Here is a 20253-nt window from a genome sequence, read left to right as displayed (position 1 = left end):
TGTGATTATTTATTTATTTTTTTCTCTCAAATGATCTACAATTGCAAACATTCATTCATTTTTCTTCAGCTTAGTCTCTATTTTAGAGGTCGCCACAGCGGAATGAACCACCAACTATTCCAGCATATGTTTTATGCAGTTGATGCTCTTCCAGCCGCAACCCAGTACTGGGAAACACCCATACACCCTGACATTCACACACACACTCATACACTACGGGCAATTTAGTTCATCCAATTCATTTACTTGTTTGGACTGTGGGGGAAACCAGAGCACCCGGAGGAAACCCACGCCAACACAGGGAGAACATGCAAATTCCACACAAAAACGCCAACTGAGCCAGCCGGGACTCAAATCAGCGACCTTCTTGCTGTGAGGTGACTGTGCTAACCACTGAACCACCATGCTGTCCTATTTGGAGACAAATATAAAGAAAAATAACGTGTCATTATTTACTTAAAGCTGTTTAACCTGAAAAGCCAGGTAAACATCATTAATACTCATTTACAACAATTACATCCTTTAATTTAGCATATAATTCAGCATCGGCCACAAATCTAACTTTATATCTAACATAAATATTTATTAGGATTTGCTTTCCCTATGGAGAAACAAATACACAAGGGTATTTGTGTATAAATCAGTTTTACAGCTGTACAGTATCAATTATTTGTCTAACTGTTAACATAAAAAGACCAAATGAGCTGACCGTTAAAAGTTTATGGCATGTAAACAAATTCAAGTATGTGCTACAGAAGGCCTGATTTAAATCAAATATAAAATACCACCTTTCTTAAAAAAAAAAAAATATATATATATATTATACCATAATACCAATACACAAGAAGTATCATTAATAACTTAAAGTATCATTTGAATTATTAACAATTAATCATGACTTACTGCATACAAAATAAAAGTTTATGTAATATGAATGTTTTTTTTTATGTACAGTTGAAGTCGGAATTATTAGCCCCTCTGTTGATTTTTTTTCCCCCAATTTCTGTTTAACAAAGATTTTTTCAACACATTTCTGAACATTAGTTTTAATAACTCATTTCTAATAACTGATTTATTTTATCTTTGCCATGATGACAGTAAATAATATGAGTAGATATTTTTCAAGACACTTCTATACAGCTTAAAGTGACATTTTAAAGGCTTAACTGGGTTAATTAGGCAAGTTAAGGTAATTAGGCAAGTTGGATTTTGATTAATGATGGTTTGTTCTGTAGACTATCGCAAAAAAAAAGTTTAAAGGGGCTAATAATTTTGACCTTAAAATGGTTTTAAAAATTAAAAACTGAGTTTATTCTAGCCGAAATAAAACAAATAAGACTTTCTCCAGAAGAAAAAATATTATCAGACATACTGTGAAAATTTCCTTGCTCTGTTAAACATAATTTGGGAAATATTTAAAAAAAGAAAAAAAATTCAAAAGGGGGATAATAATTCTGTCTTTAACTATATATATATATATATATATAAATGTGCACACATACATGCATAAAATTACGTGTTGTATATAAACAGTTTATATATAAATGTAACTAAAAATGTTCTATACATGTATTGAAAACACAGTATACACTGTACACACAAAACTACACACAAACATTTTTCGTATGCAACAAGCCTAGATTAATCGTTGAACAGCACTGATCTACATACCCTAGTATATAAATATGGTGAACATTCAGTAGTATTATGATCTCATATCATAACTTTACAGAGCTAGTTTATTTTTAACCCACCTTTTTAACATTCTTGATTGGTGGTTTTCCCTGTTGGGAAGAGGCACAATTTGTCATTTTTACTGTTGATCATCAGTTACCAAAATTAGCCCTTTAGATAAGCCTGTGCAACAAACGTTTTCTGGCTTTTATATGGAGTTCTATGGAGTAGAACAGCATACTATAGTGTTTGTGCATAAATACCCTTACTATTTTCTGACAGCTGAGCTACTTTTGATTTTCTCAGACATATCAAGATAAGTGTGCAAAGGTCTCTCTTACACACACATGCACACTATACTCCATATAGCAGGCAGAAACTAAGACTTTTTTTGCACTGCAACTGATGATCTACAGTAAAAATGACACATTTGACCTCTTCCCAACAGGGAAAGCCAGCAACAATCAAGAAAGTCATGACTGTGTAAAGAAAAAATGTCATTATAATGGAAGTCAATGGGGCAAAAACAGACACCAACAAATTGAAAGGGGTGTCAATTTGCCCAGATTGCATTGTTGAGCTTTTGAAAATTTATAAGCATTTTCCCCAAATATGTGTCAAAATAAGATTGGTCACTCAAAATCGTTCCATGTGCTGAAACAGAAAAGTTGTGGCCAAATTAAGACTCAAAATCACCCCAGAGTGGATGAAAACATCTACAGAAGTTGCAAGCAACGCTACCGCAGCATTGTAATGCATTTCTGACAGAAACACCACATCAAAAGGAGAAAGTAAAGAAAAGTCCACTGGTTATGTGTAGGCATTGTATATCTGCATGTGACTGGCTTAGAGGCAAAAATAAATAATTCCAAATCATTCATAATGACTGAGCTTAGTAGCTACTCAGAGCACCTTTGCAATTTTAATACTCTTGATGAGGGTTTTGCTTCAATCCATAACCCTTTCTTGGAAGGAAACCTTCTGGCAACAAAATTACGGGAAAGTAACTTCCTGTTCTAATATTTGTGTCTTCTGAGTTTGCGTTGCTAGGAAACATTTGGCAAAATCATTCCAAAAGAAAACATCTGCCTGTTCCTCAAATATAGTGTCGATAGTTTCATTTGCATTGAATACACTTGTTTAAGAGTGTCTACAACAGTTTACTTGAGTTTGCATATACAATGGCATTTCTATGAATGGTCTAGTTACCAACCAAGAACAACTGGTGTCTGCAAATTTGCATATCATCTCAGAAACATTTTCATACGTCAATATTAGCAAAGTTGAGCACTATCATTCCTGTTGAGGTTCAGAAACATTCCCAAAAGCCATGAAAAAAAATCTGCATATAGTTTTCTAAATGAAGAAATAAATTAAAGAAATGATTGAATGATGTGGAGAAAAAATAATGACATTGTGATTCATCCCAGTCTATTTTAAACTGGTTAAAATCAGTTTTTATTTGTGAGTTATTATTTTTGAGATGTTCTGTTGATTATGATTAAATATATTTGTTTAAATAATTGGTTTTAAAAGATTAGGAATGTGACTATACGGTTCAAAATAAAGCAAATAAAAATAATTAACTTGGGTTGTTCCCATAACGATCCCAGTATCGGAAATACTCTCTGATTAATACCGTTACCAATATCAGAAATACTCGCCGATCAATACTAACAACAGTATTGAAAATATTTGCCGATTAATACCGATACCAGTATACTCACTGATTAATACCGATACCAGTATCAGAAATACTCGCCGATACTAGTATCGAAAATACTCACAGATTAATACCAATACCAGTGTCGAAAATACTCAATGATTAATACCAATATACCAGTGTCGAAAATACTCAACGATTAATACCAATACCAGTATCGGAAATACTCGCCAATTAATACTGATACCAGTATCGGAAATACTCGCCGATTAATGCAGATACCAGTATCAGAAATACTCACCTATTAATACTGATACTAGTATCGGAAATACTCGCCAACTAATACCAATAACAGTATCGAAAATACACGCCGATTAATACTAATAACAGTATTGAAAATACACGCGGATTAATACCAATACCAGTTTTGAAAATACTCGCTGAATAATACCAATACCAGTAACAGAAATAATGGCCGATTAATACCAATACCAGTATTGAAAATACTCACAGATTAATATCAATACCAGTATCAAAAATACTCACTTATTAATACAGATACCAGTATCGGAAATACTCGCCGACTAATACCAATAACAATATCGAAAATGCACGCCGATTAATACTAATAACAGTATCGAAAATACATGCGGATTAATACCAATACCAGTTTCGAAAATACATGCTAAATAATACCGATACCAGTAACAGAAATAATTGCAGATTAATACCAATACCAGTATCGAAAATACACACCGATTAATACAGATACCAGTATCAAAAATACCCACAGATTAATATCAATACCAGTATCGAAAATACACACCGATTAATACAGATACCAGTATCAGAAATACACACCGATTAATACCGATACCAGTATCAGAAATACTCACAGATTAATACCAATACCAGTATCAAAAATACTCGCCAATTAAAACCGATACCAGTATCGGAAATGCCCTCCTATTAATACTGATACCAGTACTCGCCGATACTGCAAATATTCTGGCATCAAAACGGGCCAGTATTTAAAACCATAAACTGATCCTTTACCATCTCTTTAAATTAGACATAAGTAGGGCCAGGCGGAATCTGTGGGCATTTTTGCTATTTCTGTACAGAATTTTGTTAAACATCTGAGTATTTATGTGGAATGATTTTGGGAGTATCATAACTAAAACCTTAATATGTTAAATAAAAAGTAATACCTTTTAAACTTTTATTTAATGTTTACAATGCAAATCTATTTAGATCCACTTTATTTGGTAAACAAAGCAAGTCTCTTATGTAATATAACTGAAAATATTACTTTACAAACTGTATTGTAAATAATTCATATGAACATTTTCATATTAGTCAATAATATTACTGAAATTAATTTAAAAATTAAATAAATATAAATTTACACAAGTAAATAAACAATCAATGATGGGCTATAAATCTGCGGAATTCTGCGCACAGATTCCATGTGGGCTTAGACATAAGCCAGCTAGCTTTGCTGAACACTGTAAACCCAGAGTCAGTTCTTTTTTTGCCACAACAACCACTGTTAGCAAAGGCGAAGAGCAAAAGGGTAAATTATACTATTTTATTTAAAAACAAGTTCCTGAATTTTACGTTTTAAAGAGGTTATTTATTTTCTATATTTCTTTATTTTTGCACTGATTTTTATACAGTTGTACTATGAAACGTCAATAGTTTTGTTTTCAGTTTACAGTGTTTGATTTGTGGCTGAACTTGTTTCAGAAAATAATATTACTTTTGAATGTCTGATAATAAAATTGTCACATAATAAACATACTGTAGTTGACTATATGTATAAGTTCATGTTTTATTAATGGATAAGTCTTGCACACACTGTAAATAATTAGTCAATTTATACAGGGCTAGTTGTATACACAACTATTTCTACAGACACACACTCAGGTATCGGTTCAGTACTCGGTATCAGCCGATACCCTGAGCTAAGGTATCGGAATCGGTATCAGGAAGGAAAAAAGGGTACATCCCTAAAATTAACAGGCTATTAGTGTTGAACAAAAAAAACACCACCTGCCATCACTTTAAAACAAGTTAGGGATGCACCGGAATCAAATTTCTGGGCTGAAACCAAAAATTCTAGATCCATTACACCAAAAACCAAAACGCTTAATAATAATAATTTATTATTTTCTTAAATAATATAAAGTCATTTTGTAGGAATTTAACAAGCCAATAAAATAACCACATTTTATCGACAGTAAAATTCAACAAGTCGAGAAATTAATTTTAACAGTATTGTAATGACAACACAGTAGCGCTATTGCAAGCAGCCAATTTTTCTCTTGTGGCCAAAATCGTAAATTTCAACTGATAATTTTTCTGAAGTCAACAATTTGGTGTATCACTAAAAACAAGTACACTAACAAATCAAGCAAATACAGTTTAGATCATGCTTTTTTACTCTTTTATTTAAGAATTGATACTGGTTAAATAAGCGTCAAAACTCGAGAAATTGATTTCGTAATCCCAAACCAATTCTGTGTGAAATACTGACGGGCTTTATTCACTTAATCACAATCTTCTCTCTTTTATCCCACATTCATTGCACAACATACAAGTTGAAGCCTTTAAGATCCATCACACACATTTAGGCGGTGCTCATACTTTGATTTTTTTAGTTTGTTTTGGTCCAGACATCATTCTAATATGCTGATTTGCTGCTAAAAAAACATGTATTATTATTAGGGGTGTGATGAGATGCTTACTCCAAGAGACGAGACACGAGATTGGGCTCATGAGATCGAGACAAGATTTTTATACTATTTTTTGGAATCCTCAATGATGAAATATAGGAATGGAAAACAGTCTCTTATTCAACTGAAAAGAAATAATAATAAAAAAATCTAAAATCACAAAATGCAAAACTATTTAGGTGCTTTTTAAAATCAACTTGTAATGAATGTTATTTTACTTCTATTTTAATGAATTATGCCATAAAGAACATGCAAACTCTGCTAAATATTTTGCTGTAAACTCTACTGACTGGACAAATTCTGAGCTACTGAATTCGAGAATGAGGTAAGGACTGATAGGAGAGAGCTGTTTAAATGAAATGGGTCAAAGCAAACGAGTGATGCACACTGAGGCAGCCCAGGTTGCCAGGTGTGTCCAAAGCACACAAATCCAATCCTGCCTCCAATCTTCAGTGCTAATTCACCCTCACGCTCTATCACAACTCACAAGACAACTTTCACCTCAACGAGAAATCTCATTGTGATTTAGTCTCGTAGCTCGAGAACTTGTCACACCCCTAATAATAATAATAATAATTATTATTATTATGTTAAAAACAGTGGATTAGAATTTAAGCTTTCTTTGAGGAATAGAACGTTCAAAAAAACAGCCTTCATCTGAAATGTATCTTTTGTGACATTATAAATGTCTTTTTCATCACTTTTGATTAATTCAAAGCATCCTTGCTAAATAAAAAGTATAATTAATATCTGTTTTACAAAAAAATATACCTATATTTTGAACAGCATAGTGTACAATGCTACAATTAAATTTAATTTAGAAAAAATGCTGATCTTTTGAAACAACAATAAATCCTGAAATAAATACTGAAGCGTTAATAAATATTGATAATAACAACAACAACAACAACAACACCAACAACAAATGTTTCCTAAACTGCAAATCGGCATATTAGAATAATTTCAAAGGATCATGTGACTTGAGTTATGACGATAAAAAGTCAGCTTTGAAATCACAGGAATATTTTACAATATATTAAAACAGATGATAGTTATATTGAATAGAAAATATATTTCAAAGTTTGTACAGTATTTGCTGTACTTTGAATCAAATAAAAATTCAAGCTTTATGAGCAGAACAGATTTCTAAAATAATAATAATAATAATAATAATAATAATAACAATAATAATAATAAAACATACTACATACATATAATAATAAAATCATACTGTTCCAAAACTTGTTTTGACTGGTAGTGTATGGGTTACTTTGCATCCTTGGTAATACACCAGTATGATTTCTTGTTCCTAATTCTAAAACCATAGTAATACAGCAGAATAAAAACGCATCTGCAATTAAACAGAAGACAGAAAGACAAAAATTCTGCATGACGAAATAATGATGTTATTGCTTTGTGAGATTTTTTTCAACAGAGAAAAGAGAAATATACCTGTCCTCTTAAAAAACAGTCATTAGATGCATCATTAGATGTAAACGTTTCCTCAGAAATGCTTCATTTCAATCCAAAGTTTGGTTTGCTGTGAATATTTGCTCTTGGTGTGAACAGGTAATGTTTTTCTCTCAGTCACATCACTGCAGTTGTAGTTTCATCATCATCAGTGCTCTGTTTTTCAACAGCATCCTGGTTGGCGTGCACTCAAGACTCTTCTCAAGCAGTCTCCAGTCACATTGTAGAGCATTTTTTGTCAGAAGAAGGATCTGCATTTGCCAGCTGTCGCATGCTTTCTGTTTGGACAAAAAGAAAGTTAAAAAAAAAAAAAGTAAAGAAAGGTTGTAAACAGTGAGAACTAAAAATCCAGAGAGTTTTTGTACTGTTATAATATTTCTTTTCATACATTTTGCATGAAATTTTGGTTGATGTTCAACAGACTAGACACTGCTTTTAAAAATTACCTGCAACACATATATATATATATACACATTTACACTCACCAACCACTTTAATAGGTACACCTGTCCAACTGCTCGTTAATGCAAATGTCTAATCAGCCAATCATATGGCAGCAACTCAATGCATTTAGGCATGTAGACATGGTCAAGACGATCAGCTGCAGTTCAAACTGAGCATCAGAATGGGGAAGAAAGGTAATTAGGTGACTTTGAATGTGGCATGGTTGTTGGTGCCAGACAGGCTGGTCTGAGTATTTCAGAAACAGAAACTATTTCAGAATCTACTGGGATTTTCACGCACAACCATCTCTAGGGTTTACAGAGAATGATCTGAAAAAGAGAAAATATCCAGTGAACGGCAGTTCTGTGGGCACAAATGTCTTGTTGATACCAGAGGTCAGAGGAGAATGGCCAGACTGGTTCCAGCAGATAGAAAGGGAACAGTAACTCAAATAACCACTCGTTACAACTGAGGTATGCAGAAAAGCATCTCTGAACACACAACACGTCTAACCTTAAGGCGGATTTGTTACAGCAGCAGAAGACAACACCAAGTGCCACTTCTGTCAGCAAAGAACAGGAAACTGAAGCTACAATTCGCACAGGCTCACTAAAATTGCACAATAGAAGATTGGAAAAAGGTTGCCTGGTCTGATGAGTCTCGATTTCTGCTGCAACATTCGGATGGTAGGGTCAGAATTTGGCATCAACAACATGAAAGCATGGATTCATCCTACCTTGTATCAACAGTTTAGGCTGGTGGTGGTGTAATGGTGTGGGGGATATTTTCTTGGCACACTTTGGGCCCATTAGTACCAATTGAGCATCGTGTCAACGCCACAGCCTACCTGAGTATTGTTGCTGACCATGTCAGTCCCTTTATGACCTCAGTGTACCCATCTTCTGATGGCTACTACCAGCAAGATAACTCGTCATGTCATAAAGCACGAATTATCTCAGACTGGTTTCTTGAACATGACAATGAGTTCACTGTATTCAAATGGCCTCCAGAGTCACCACATCTAAATCCAATAGAGCACCTTTGGGATGTGATGGAACGGGAGATTCACATCATGGATAAACAACCATGAACAAGCTAAGGTCAATGAATAACTTAGAATAAAGATTTTACTTTTAGATTTTACTCATGTTCAGCAGATCTACAGAAATCTGCTCTATTTGGAAGTGACTTTACTATGAGCTGAGCTTCATATTGTATATTATTATACTATGGACAACAAATGCTTTTAGGAAACCTTTAGGAGTGTCAGTACTTGAAGGCATGAAATAAAATGTAATGTACTGTAAAACATACTCTGTCTGGTCTTTTTATATTTAAAGGGGTCCTTAATTGCAAAACCAAAAAAAAAAAAAAAAAAACAACAACACAAGTTCCATATGCACATCCGTGGAGGTTGTACCAAAAAGTTCAATATTATATTGAGTATAGTGACACCCCTAATATCTGTGGTAAATAACACACACTGTCAGATTATATGTAAAATGATGATCACTGCCATTTCTAAGCATCAGCGTGTATTTTACAAACCAAGAATCTTCACCTGACTGCCTTTGAGTGCAAGTGCACATACTGTATAATGCATAAGCATTCTGTCTTGATGCGCTTTACCACAGGTTTATCAACAGATTTTATGATGAACAATGAATTCACCTGCCAGATCCACTCTTGAGATTCCCATCAGACCCTCATACAAGCCCTTGATGGGGTTTTCTCTGGCCGTGATCACACCGTGCAGCCAGATGAGCAGCATTCGGTGGCCATGCTCCTTGTAGCTCTTTGTACCTTTAAAAATTCAGACACGCACCAACCCGTATAAGGACGTAATAAAAAATAAACAGTTGAAGTAAAATGATTAGCCCTCCAGTGATTTATTTTATTTTATTTTTTCAAAATTTTCCAGAGCAAGAAATTTGTCACACTTATCTACTAAGTCTTTCTGTTTTCAATTCTTTGAAAACCATTTTAAGGTCAATATTATAGCCCCCTTAAGCAATATTTTTTTTCAATTGCCTACAGAACAAACCGCTGTTATTCACCTTATTCTCCGCGTACGAGTGGGCGCGGCCATTTGAATTATTTTGGCTCGAGACTTCCGGTCTCATTCACTTCCATTCATTCTTAGACGTTAAAAACAGCTCGTTTTGCTGCTTGGTGTTGCAAACTGATATTTTCTTATTATATTATTCTACTCTGTCTGTATTGTCATGAAAACACTTGTTGTAGAGTAAGTAGTGTGACCGTTTTCTGTCGTTTATTATTCCTAGTCATTTCTCCCATAGGCAGCTGAATTGGAAGTTCTAAAACAATCGCAAAAACGCACACACTTCCACATTGAAGAATAATGTCAATACAATGACTTGCCTAATTACCACAACATGCCTAATTAACCTAGTTAAGCCTTTAAATGTCACTTTAAGCTGGAATACTAGCATCCTGAAAAATATCTAGTAAAATATTATTTACTGTCATCAAAGATAAAATAAATCAGTTAATAGAAATGAGTTATTAAAACTTTTAGGTTTAGAAATGTGTTAAAAATCTCTCCATTAAACAGAAATTAGCTAATGATTATGACTTTAACTGTATATATTATATTTAAAATAATCTAAATATGCCTGATGCAATAATAAAGTATAAAAATTAATGGTACACCAAATTATATTTTGGTGGGTCTTTTGAAAATCACTGGAAAAATTTATGACACCAAATATTTTTGGAAAAAAAAAAAGCTTAATGATGAATAATATAATTCAACAGCACATAATCAAAACATGATTAAAAATGTTCACCGTTTTGCTTTTTGATAACCACATTTCAAATTTGACCTTAAATATAATATCTAGTATATTATGTTAGATATTTTACCTGTCCATTGGTGCTCTATGGCTCGAATATGTGCTTCTGAGAACTTCCAGTGTCGAGCCAGTGTTTTCCACTCGCCTGGTTTGAGAAATCTGCTGGCGAGTTTCCACAACACAGATCGGATGTGCTGCGTCTCCTGTTGATGGTCCTGTTTAAAGGTAAGACTCGTTCCAACCAAAGAGTCAGAGTCGCTCAAAACATTTTCCTAGAAAGCAAGTTAACACAGTAATAATACCACACGACATTTAATTATCACAGACAACGCCCAATCAAGGGCAGCACGGTGGCGCAGTGGGTAGCACAATCGCCTCACAGCAAGAAGATTGCTGGTTTGAGCCTCAGCTGGGTCAGTTGACACATTTCTGTGTGGAGTTTGCATGTTCTCCCCGTGTCTGGTTTCCCCCACAAGTCCAAAAACATGTGGAATAGGTGAATTGGGTAAGCTAAAATGTCCATAGTGTATGTGTGTGAATGAGTGTGTATGGATGTTTCCCAGTGATGGGTTGCGGCTGGAAGGGCATCTGCTGCGTGAAACATATGCTGGATAAGTTGGTGGTTCATTCCGCTGTGGCGACCCCAGATTAATAAAGAGACTAAGCCGAAAAGAAAATGAATAAATGAATGTCCAATCAACAAATTATTCATAAACCTTCCATATCTCACATTATCAGCTTTTTTTTTTACTGTAGTTTACAAAATGATAATAAAATATGACATAAAATCCGTGTTAAACTGTGTGAGGTCACATTAGGAGACTTCTTCAACACATTTCTAAACATAATAGTTTTAATAACTCATTTCTAATAACTGATTTATTTTATCTTTGCCATGATGACAGTAGATAATATTTGACTAGATATTTTTCAAGATACTAGTATTCAGCTTAAAGTGACATTTAAAGGCTTAACTAGGTTAATTTGGCAGATAAGGGTAAATAGGCAAGTCATTGTATAGCGATGGTTTGTTCTGTAAACTATAACAAAAAATATAGCTTAAGGGGCCAAATAATATTGACCTTAAAATAATAAAAAAATTAAACAGCTTTTATTCTAGCTGAAATAAAACAAGTAAGACTTTCTCCAGAAGAAAAAAAATGTATATGAAATACTGTGAAAATTTCCTTGCTCTGTTAAACATCATTTGGGAAACATTTGAAAATGAAAATTCACAGAAAGGCTAATAATTTTGACTTCAACTGTATGCACTGATTACAATCAACCAACATAATTCAGAGAAATGTTAGTTTGACAACATTAACACAAATATTAATATTTCATAGGTTACTCTTATCCTCTATGTAGTTTCTGCTGCAGCAGCTTTTTCACTTCCTGCTGATTATTAGTTCACTGCAGGAAGATAATTTGGGTAAAATATCTCAGAGTTGACATTATTTTGCTCTCCTCACTCACATAATTGAACCCACCAGTAAGTAAAACAAACAAATAAATAATCAAAAAATATACAGTGCTCAGCATAATTGAGTACACCCCATTTTAAAATTGAATTTTCTTATCCATTTCTCAGTGAAAGTAGGTCATATATTTTAGTGCATTTAAACAGTTAAAAAACAGATTTATTGAACTGATTTTTTAAAATTATATTTTAGTCATTGAATGTCTTTGAAAATAGACAGATAATACATTTAATTAATGCGCAATATTGCAAATACAAAATTTCAATAAAATTGTATACATTTTTTGTTTCTCCTGAATTTTGCTCTTTTTAAAATGTTTTATTTAATAATTTCCCCAACACATAAATTTGGATGTAATAATTTTAGATTGTTATCATTAGTTATTTTGTTAGATTAGCTCCAGATTTGGCTTCAGTACAGACTAAACTAATGTATTTGCACAAATATAATATAGCAAAGCTTCCTATAGAAAATATTGATTTAAATGAGAGATTTGTGAGGGATGTACTCACATATATTAATCACTGTATATGGTGTATGAATAATTTTTGGTTTGACTAATTACATTAAGGGGTAGCATGGTGCCACAGTCCAAAGACATGAGCTAGATGAATTGAATGAACTAAATTGGCCGTAGTGTATGAATGTGTGTAAATGTGACAGTGTATGGGTGTTTCCCAGTATTGGATTGCGGCTGGAAGGGTAAAACATGTGCTGGAAAGGTTGCCGGTTCATTCCACTGTTGCGACCCCTGATAAATAAGGGACTAAGCCTAAGAAAATTAATGAATGAATGACTAATTACATTAGTCATACCTTTTCCCATTTGTAAAATCGATCCGCTTTGATAATCATGTCAACGACATTGACATGGTTTCCTCGTGCTGCAACATCCAGAGAGGATTTCCCCTGCTGTTTTGAGCAAACACATTTAATTTGTTTGATCAGAATTATATCATATCATATGAAAACACATCATCCACCACACCCAGGTTTAACTGAGGTAAACGTTAACCTGCACCTTATCGAGCAGATTGAGGTTGACTCCAGATATCAGGATCGTCTCAGCGATGTTCAGCCGCCCGTGTTCTGCTGCGATGTGCAAAGCAGTCTGAAGCCGCTGTAAGAAATAGTTTTTCACTGTCATTTTGTGCAGAAAACGGTTTACACATCCTTCTTTTACTTTAGAAATAAACAGTTAAAGTCAAAATTATTAGATAAATTATTTCATTAAAATATTTCACAAACGATGTTTAATAGAGCAAGGAATTTCTTCACAGTATCTCCTTTAATATTTTTTTCTTCTGAAAGTCTTATTTGTTTTATTTTGGCTAGGATAAAAGCAGTTTTTAATTTGAATTGAATTTTAAGGTCAATCTTTAGCCCCCTTAAGCAATATTTGTTTCGATTGTCTACAGCAGTGTTTCCCAACCCTGTTCCTGGAGGCACACCAACAGTTCATGTTTTAGATGTCTCCCTCATCTGACCCATTAACTTCAGGTTTTGGAGTTTCTTCTAATGTTCTGATGAGTTGTTTCAGGTGTGTTTGATTAGGAAGAGAATGAAAATGTGTACTGTTAGTGTGCCTTCAGGAACAGGGTTGGGAAACTCTGGTCTACAGATCAAACCACTGTTACACAATGACTTGCCTAATTACCCTAACCTGCCTAGTTATTCTAGTTAAGCCTTTAGATGTCACCTTAAGCTGAACACTAGCATCTTGAAAAATGTCTTGTCAAATTTTATTTACTGTCATCGTGTAAAAATGTCAATTCAATAATTAAGTAACAGCATTTATAATTAGCATTTTAAATCTTTAGGTGTGGAAATTGACTTTTAGTTCTCTTTTGATAAACACTCAGAGAATGTTTTAAAAAGGCTCAGCAGTGGTTGAGCTTGTTGAGAAAATTGAGAAGTTTTGATATTGAGGAGGACATGTTGATTGTCGTATATAAATCACTTATTGGATCTGACCTTACTTTTAACATCGTAGTCTGGTTTAACTTCCCTCTCTGTTAAAAGCAAAAATAAACCTTTAAGGTTAGTAAACGTAGCGAGTAAAATAACTAGTGAGAGACAAAAACTTCTCTATTTATTTATAGCAGCAACAAAAAGAAAAACCTCCACTATTGTGGAAGACTCTTCCCATGCTTTACATGGTTTCTTTAGGTTACTTCCATCTGGAAGACGATATAAGGTCTCTTAAGTACAAGACGACATTTATTCCCACTGCCATTGGATTTTTAAAATAATTGCGTAAGAGTATTTATGTTTTTGCTGTTGTGTGTGAGCCTAACCCCTGTGGGATAGACAGTTTATTGAATTGAATTAAATTAAGTAAAAGCTAAAATAAAATGTTACAATTTATTTTTGTCTTTACTTGATTATGCATTTTACATCGTTTAATAAATCTAAATCGGTGCTATATAGGTCTGTCACGATATATCTATTTTTTGTTGTATGATATATTGCACTAAAATATATTGCGATAAATGATATTATTGTCCTTTTAAGACCATTTTACACAATTTATTTTATAATGCCAGAAAGACAATATACTATCGTCACAATGCAGGTACACTCTTCCAAAGAACACATCCTATTTTATTCTTAAGAATATTTCATTTAATTATGGTCAAATTTAATAATCAGCCATTGGAATCAGAATGTAAAAGTGCATATCCTAAATAAATAATAATAAATGTTAACTAAAAAGGTCAAGTTAAAAAAGCAACAGAGCCTGCGATATCTGCTACCAGATCTATTTTCAGTTGTCATACACCCACATGAAAATATACTATAGTAATTTATAGTAAATACTATGGTGTTTTTTTTAAACATACTGACAATCTCCAATAGATATAGAGATGTTGCACAATCAGCTAAAGTGTTGCTAGAATTGGTTTTTTTTTGATAAATGGGCGCTGTATATTGCATCACCAAAAATGTCCATGTGTTGTGCGATAAGTTGATATATTGATTATTGTCACAGGCTCAGTGCTATGCAAAATAAATGACTTAAAAGTATAGTTCACCCAGAAATAAAAACCCTCATCATTTGCCAACTCTCAAGTGATTCTAAACTTCTATGAATTTCTTTCTGCTGTTGAACAGAAACAAGATGTTCTGAAGAGGAATGATGGGAAAAAAGCAGCCACTGACATCTATAGTAGGAACAAAACATACTACGGACGTCAATGGCTGTTTATTACCCCAACATTTTTCAGTATGAGTAAATGATGGCAGAACTTTCATTTTTGGGTAAACTATGGGTGAATTTTTGGGTGAATCATACTCACATTGTCAAAGATATCCAGGTCGCATCCCGCTTCAATAAGATCCTTGACTATTTCTGTGGAGTTGTTGAGTACTGCCAGGTGTAGAGCTGAAACATGTTGCTGGTAAGGAAACATATCTGTAAGTACTATGGGTAAAAAAATAAATCTAAAAAGGAACAGAAAAATTGTTTAAATAATCCTGAGCATGACAGTTTGTGGGCAGCACGGTGGCGCAGTGGGTAGCGCTCTTGCCTCACAGCAAGAAGGTCGCTGATTCGAGCCTCAGCTGGGTCAGTTGGCATTTCTGTGTGGAGTTTGCATGTTCTCCCCGTGTTGGTGTGGGTTTCCTCCGGGTGCTCCGGTTTCCTCCACAAGTCCAAAGACTTGCACTATACAGTAGGTAAATTGGGAAAGCTAAATTGTCCGTAGTGTATGTATGTGAATGAGAGTGTTTCCCAGTGATGGGTTGCAGCTGGAAGGGCATCCGCTGCGTAAAACATATGCTGGAAATGTTGGCGGTTCATTCCGCTGTGGCTACCCAAGATTAATAAAGGGACTAAGCAGAAAAGAAAATGAATGAATAAATAAATGAGTTTGTAGTGCATACTGATAATACACAGATGCATACTCACAAGCTGATGCAGTTTGTTTACAATAGAGTTTTTATATAAAGAACCAAATTTAGTTTCAGCTACAAATCTTCTTCAATGCTCTACTGAAGGAAAAAAATACAATCACTGACATATTAAATGGCATGAGAGTGAGTAAATTAACGGCAAATGTTCATTTTTGGCTGAGCTGTATCATTTAAATCACAAAAGCCAAGTTGGCTTCTAAAAAGTATCTAAAAGTATTCTTTTAATGCATATTTTGACAGTAAAACTGGTTCTAGTAAATTACGGATTCTGCTGCATGCGAAAGGAGGTAAAACAAAAAAAAGTGTACATTTCAATTATGATTATCCACCTGGCAGACACTTACTGTGCAGTCAAGCCCGAAAACTATTCATACCCCTGTCAAATTCTGAAAGCGTTTTGTTCAAATGTCAATAAAAGCTGAGAAATATATTTTTCACATAATAATGCCTCTTGTATTATCTTTTGGGAGAGGCTGGTGTCATTTCCGGTAAAAAAAAACTGTTGGAAGAATAAAAGTAAGTTTCAAGCATTCACACTTAGCTGATGACTGATTAGAAAGCTTGTTTGGCATGCTGTCCCGGGAGAGAGCCCTGAGCTCATAAGATCCTTGTGCCCAGGGCTCCCCCCATTTGCAAGGCGAGAGGGGAGTTTGAGGTCAGGTAGATCTCGAGAACTCCCCTGCTTTAGTAGCTAATGAACAGATTGCTCTTAAAAGATAACTATTTACTAGGAGCACATCTATGGTGCTGATTTAGATTAGTCAATTAACTTAATTTGCATGTTTTTGGACGTTGGGAGGAAAACGGGAAACCTGTGGGGAAACCCACATGAGCACGGGTAAACGTGAAAACTCAGCACAGAAACACCTGCTGGCTTGGTAAGGACTATAACCAGTGACGTTCTTTCTGTGAGGCAACAGTGCTAACCACTGGGCCACCGTGCCACCCATCTAGGAAAGGGGGAAGAGTAGTGGTGGATTCTTCAAAACGAAGATGGCTGTGATATAGAACTTAGGGTATTTATAGTAGCTTAGGAATCGCTTGATTTATGATTGGAATCATAAATTGGATAATGTGGGACCAGCCACAAGCAATCATAATCACGTGATCCTCTCGAAATTATTTTATAAATAAACTCCACTTAAATCAGAATTTTTATGAACTATATCAGGTTTGACTGTATATTCAACATAACTCAACTTTTTAAGTTAATGCATTCCTTGGGAATTTAACATAGAATTTGGATTTGTGTGCATGACATGCCAGTATTAAACTGTGTATTAAACTTTACTTAAAGGTGCCCTATAATGAAAATCTGGGTATACCAAGGCATAGTAGAATAATAAAAGATCAGTATATGGAAAAGGGCATACTGTAAGCTTTAGATACCACTGTAAAACCCTGGTGGACCACGAGCCAATCAGTGGACAAAACAAATTGTGACGAGACTCGAGGGCCATGCTCTCCGCATTTGCATGTATGCCTACTTTAGGTCATTCATCCGACCTGACGAGCAGCTATGTCATCAAGCTTTGAGATCATAAAAAAGCTCTGAGATCATTAATATGCATGCATCATGCTGCATTTGATTAGCAACGTTTTCTAGTGAGACACCAGTGATAATTTACCTCCCTTAGTTATTTTTAAGCGTATATTTGATTTACTATGTGTGTGGGACTTTTATTTTGAAAACGCGAGCACCAAATTGTTTACTGTGCGTTATTGGGGAACGACAGCACAAGACATGTTTCAAACTCACCTCAGGATGCAAAATGCAAGATTTAGATTACACATTTATTCATCTCCACTCTGAAGAGGCATAAGGTATGTTTAGTTACATCTTTTGTTAATTTATCGTGTTTATTAAGAAATTTGATTTGTATGTTTCAACAAACACATGAAGACTGCTGAATCATGTCAAATCACTCTGCTCAAATGTCATCCGTTCATGCAAAGGTTGATAACAATTCCTGGCTGTTTTCTTTGACTATAGCTTCAAAATACAATGCTCTACATCTCTATCACTCTTTTTTTGTCAAGTTTAATTATAATTTCGCCTTTATCCACAACAGATCTGGTGAGCAAAATAGGTTAACGTTACTCTGATTGGGTTTATATTTGTCCGTGTTCAGCGTACATCATGCTGTGTGTGTGTCTGTAAGAGCGGCACATCAGAGCGGAGCTCATAAATATTCACGACATGAGCCAAATATGGTCAATCATGGACCTTCTGATTCTATGTGTATTTTATGGAGTAAAAAATTAGCTTATAAATCCATTTCTGGAGATTTTTTCGAACTTACTGAAGCCATAAACCTACTGTGTAGATATCAGAGAACAATTGAACTTATTAAACCAATGCAGTATATGGCGCCCTTAAAGGGATTGTACACCCAAAACTGAAAATTCTGTTACTGTATCATTTACTCAGCTTCTTTTGTGTTCAATGGTAAAAAAAGAAACTCAAACAGCTTCGTGACAAGTGAAGGTTATTTTGAAAAATGTTTGAAACCTGTAACCATTGACTATCATAGTATTTGTTTTTGCTACTATGGAATTCAATGGTCACATTTTTCTTTTGTTCAACAGAAAACTAAAGGTCTGGAACCAGTTAAGGGTGAGTAAATAGTGAGTACATAGTGAAATACCCCTTTAAGTATACACTGAAGATCAAAAGGTGTTCAGAAAATGGCAACAATTTTTTCTTCTCACACTGTGTGAGATAAACAGACATGCTCGGACAGAATCTAGTCAACAAAGGGCATTTGTAAAATTCAAATATACATTAAAACTTTGGGGAAACCATGAAAACTAGTCCCAAATAGTACTTTTGTTTTGTCTTACGTCTGATAGCAGTTCTATATGAAATAATATTACATGGCAATAAAAATCTAACAATCAAAATGGCCTTGTACCTAGATTTTCTGACTCAATATTTATTTATATTACTTTAAAGAAATATGAACACACCTACAGTATATGCAGTAATGCAGAGCGGTTCTCTATGAATTGAAATTGCTATACATAATATAACTGAATACGCTGTATATCTCTTGGTTTCAATTTTCAAGGACTGAATTCGCATATGCTAAAACGCTAAACATTTTTCATCTACTCTACAGTAAATTATATACTATTGCCACACAAAAAATAAGCAAATATGTTGTGGTATTGGGCTGAAAACTGAAGATTTTAGTACTCACAATGTCTACTGAATCCAGATTGATGCCGGCCTGTATCAACAGTCTGACTTCACTGCCTGAGGCATGCTGGGCCACCAGATGAAGAGCCGTCCTCTTAGTCTATTAGCAGAAACATATTACCATGCGCTGAAAATGCTTTTATCAGTTTTCATGAAGACTAATGACAATATATGGGTGATTCTAGAATTGCGGGTGCATTTAAGTAAAAAAAAAAAAAAAAGAATATTAATTACTATTATTTTTAAAAACAAAATACTTTAATGAAACAATTTGAAAGAATAGCATAAAACATATCTATATCAGTAGGCTACATCTAGGCTCAGTGGTGTCGCCTCAAAGCAAGAAAGTCGTTGGTTTGAGTTCCGGCTGGGTCATTTGGCATTTCTGTGAGGAGTTTGCATATTCTCCCCGTGTTGGCGTGGGTTTCCTCTGCGTGCTCCGGTTTCCCCCACAGTTCAAAGACAGTGGCTAATAATTCAAGTTCATATTGTTGTTGCAGATGAAATATAACTCTGAACACGTGAATTAAATGTTTTCCAGTTGGCTAGATATTAATTAACAGGCATTCAAACAACTTTACCGAAGCCTCTCTATTTGACGGTTGGTCGTGCACATTTGCCATGTTTGTAGTTTGTTTACACTTTTTACCCAAGTTTGTAGTTCTAATTAAATTCACATTTAACACGCAATTTATTGTGGGCAATATTGGCGGTTAGAGTATGGAAGCTTCTACATTTCTAATTTTACCGAAAACAGTAGACCATCCAGAAACCTTTGGCATACTCTTTTTTTAATTATTTTTTTAAACATACTACGGTTTGGGATATACTAGTTCTATTTTCGAATACTA

General features: G+C 34.3%; 1 protein-coding gene across 1 annotated transcript in view; it reads right to left on the bottom strand.

Annotated features, from left to right (window-relative positions):
* Window positions 1-7296: 7296 nt before the first annotated feature.
* The window catches only part of ankdd1a (ankyrin repeat and death domain containing 1A), a 34982-nt gene continuing 22025 nt past the window's right edge, over window positions 7297-20253 (bottom strand). Inside the window, exons 9-15 of the mRNA XM_056462701.1 lie at window positions 19404-19502; window positions 15585-15683; window positions 13307-13405; window positions 13102-13197; window positions 10876-11077; window positions 9661-9792; window positions 7297-7823 (exon numbers count right to left, since the gene is read on the bottom strand). Of these exons, the coding sequence (XP_056318676.1) occupies window positions 7762-7823; window positions 9661-9792; window positions 10876-11077; window positions 13102-13197; window positions 13307-13405; window positions 15585-15683; window positions 19404-19502 (789 nt within the window). The 3' untranslated portion in view covers window positions 7297-7761. The remainder of the gene's footprint in view (window positions 7824-9660; window positions 9793-10875; window positions 11078-13101; window positions 13198-13306; window positions 13406-15584; window positions 15684-19403; window positions 19503-20253) is intronic.

The sequence above is a fragment of the Danio aesculapii genome, chromosome 7, assembly GCF_903798145.1.
Source record: "Danio aesculapii chromosome 7, fDanAes4.1, whole genome shotgun sequence".
In the NCBI taxonomy this organism is placed as follows: Eukaryota; Metazoa; Chordata; class Actinopteri; order Cypriniformes; family Danionidae; genus Danio; species Danio aesculapii.
The sequence above is the reverse complement of the archived record's forward strand: the minus strand, read 5'-3'. Positions and strand labels throughout refer to the sequence as shown.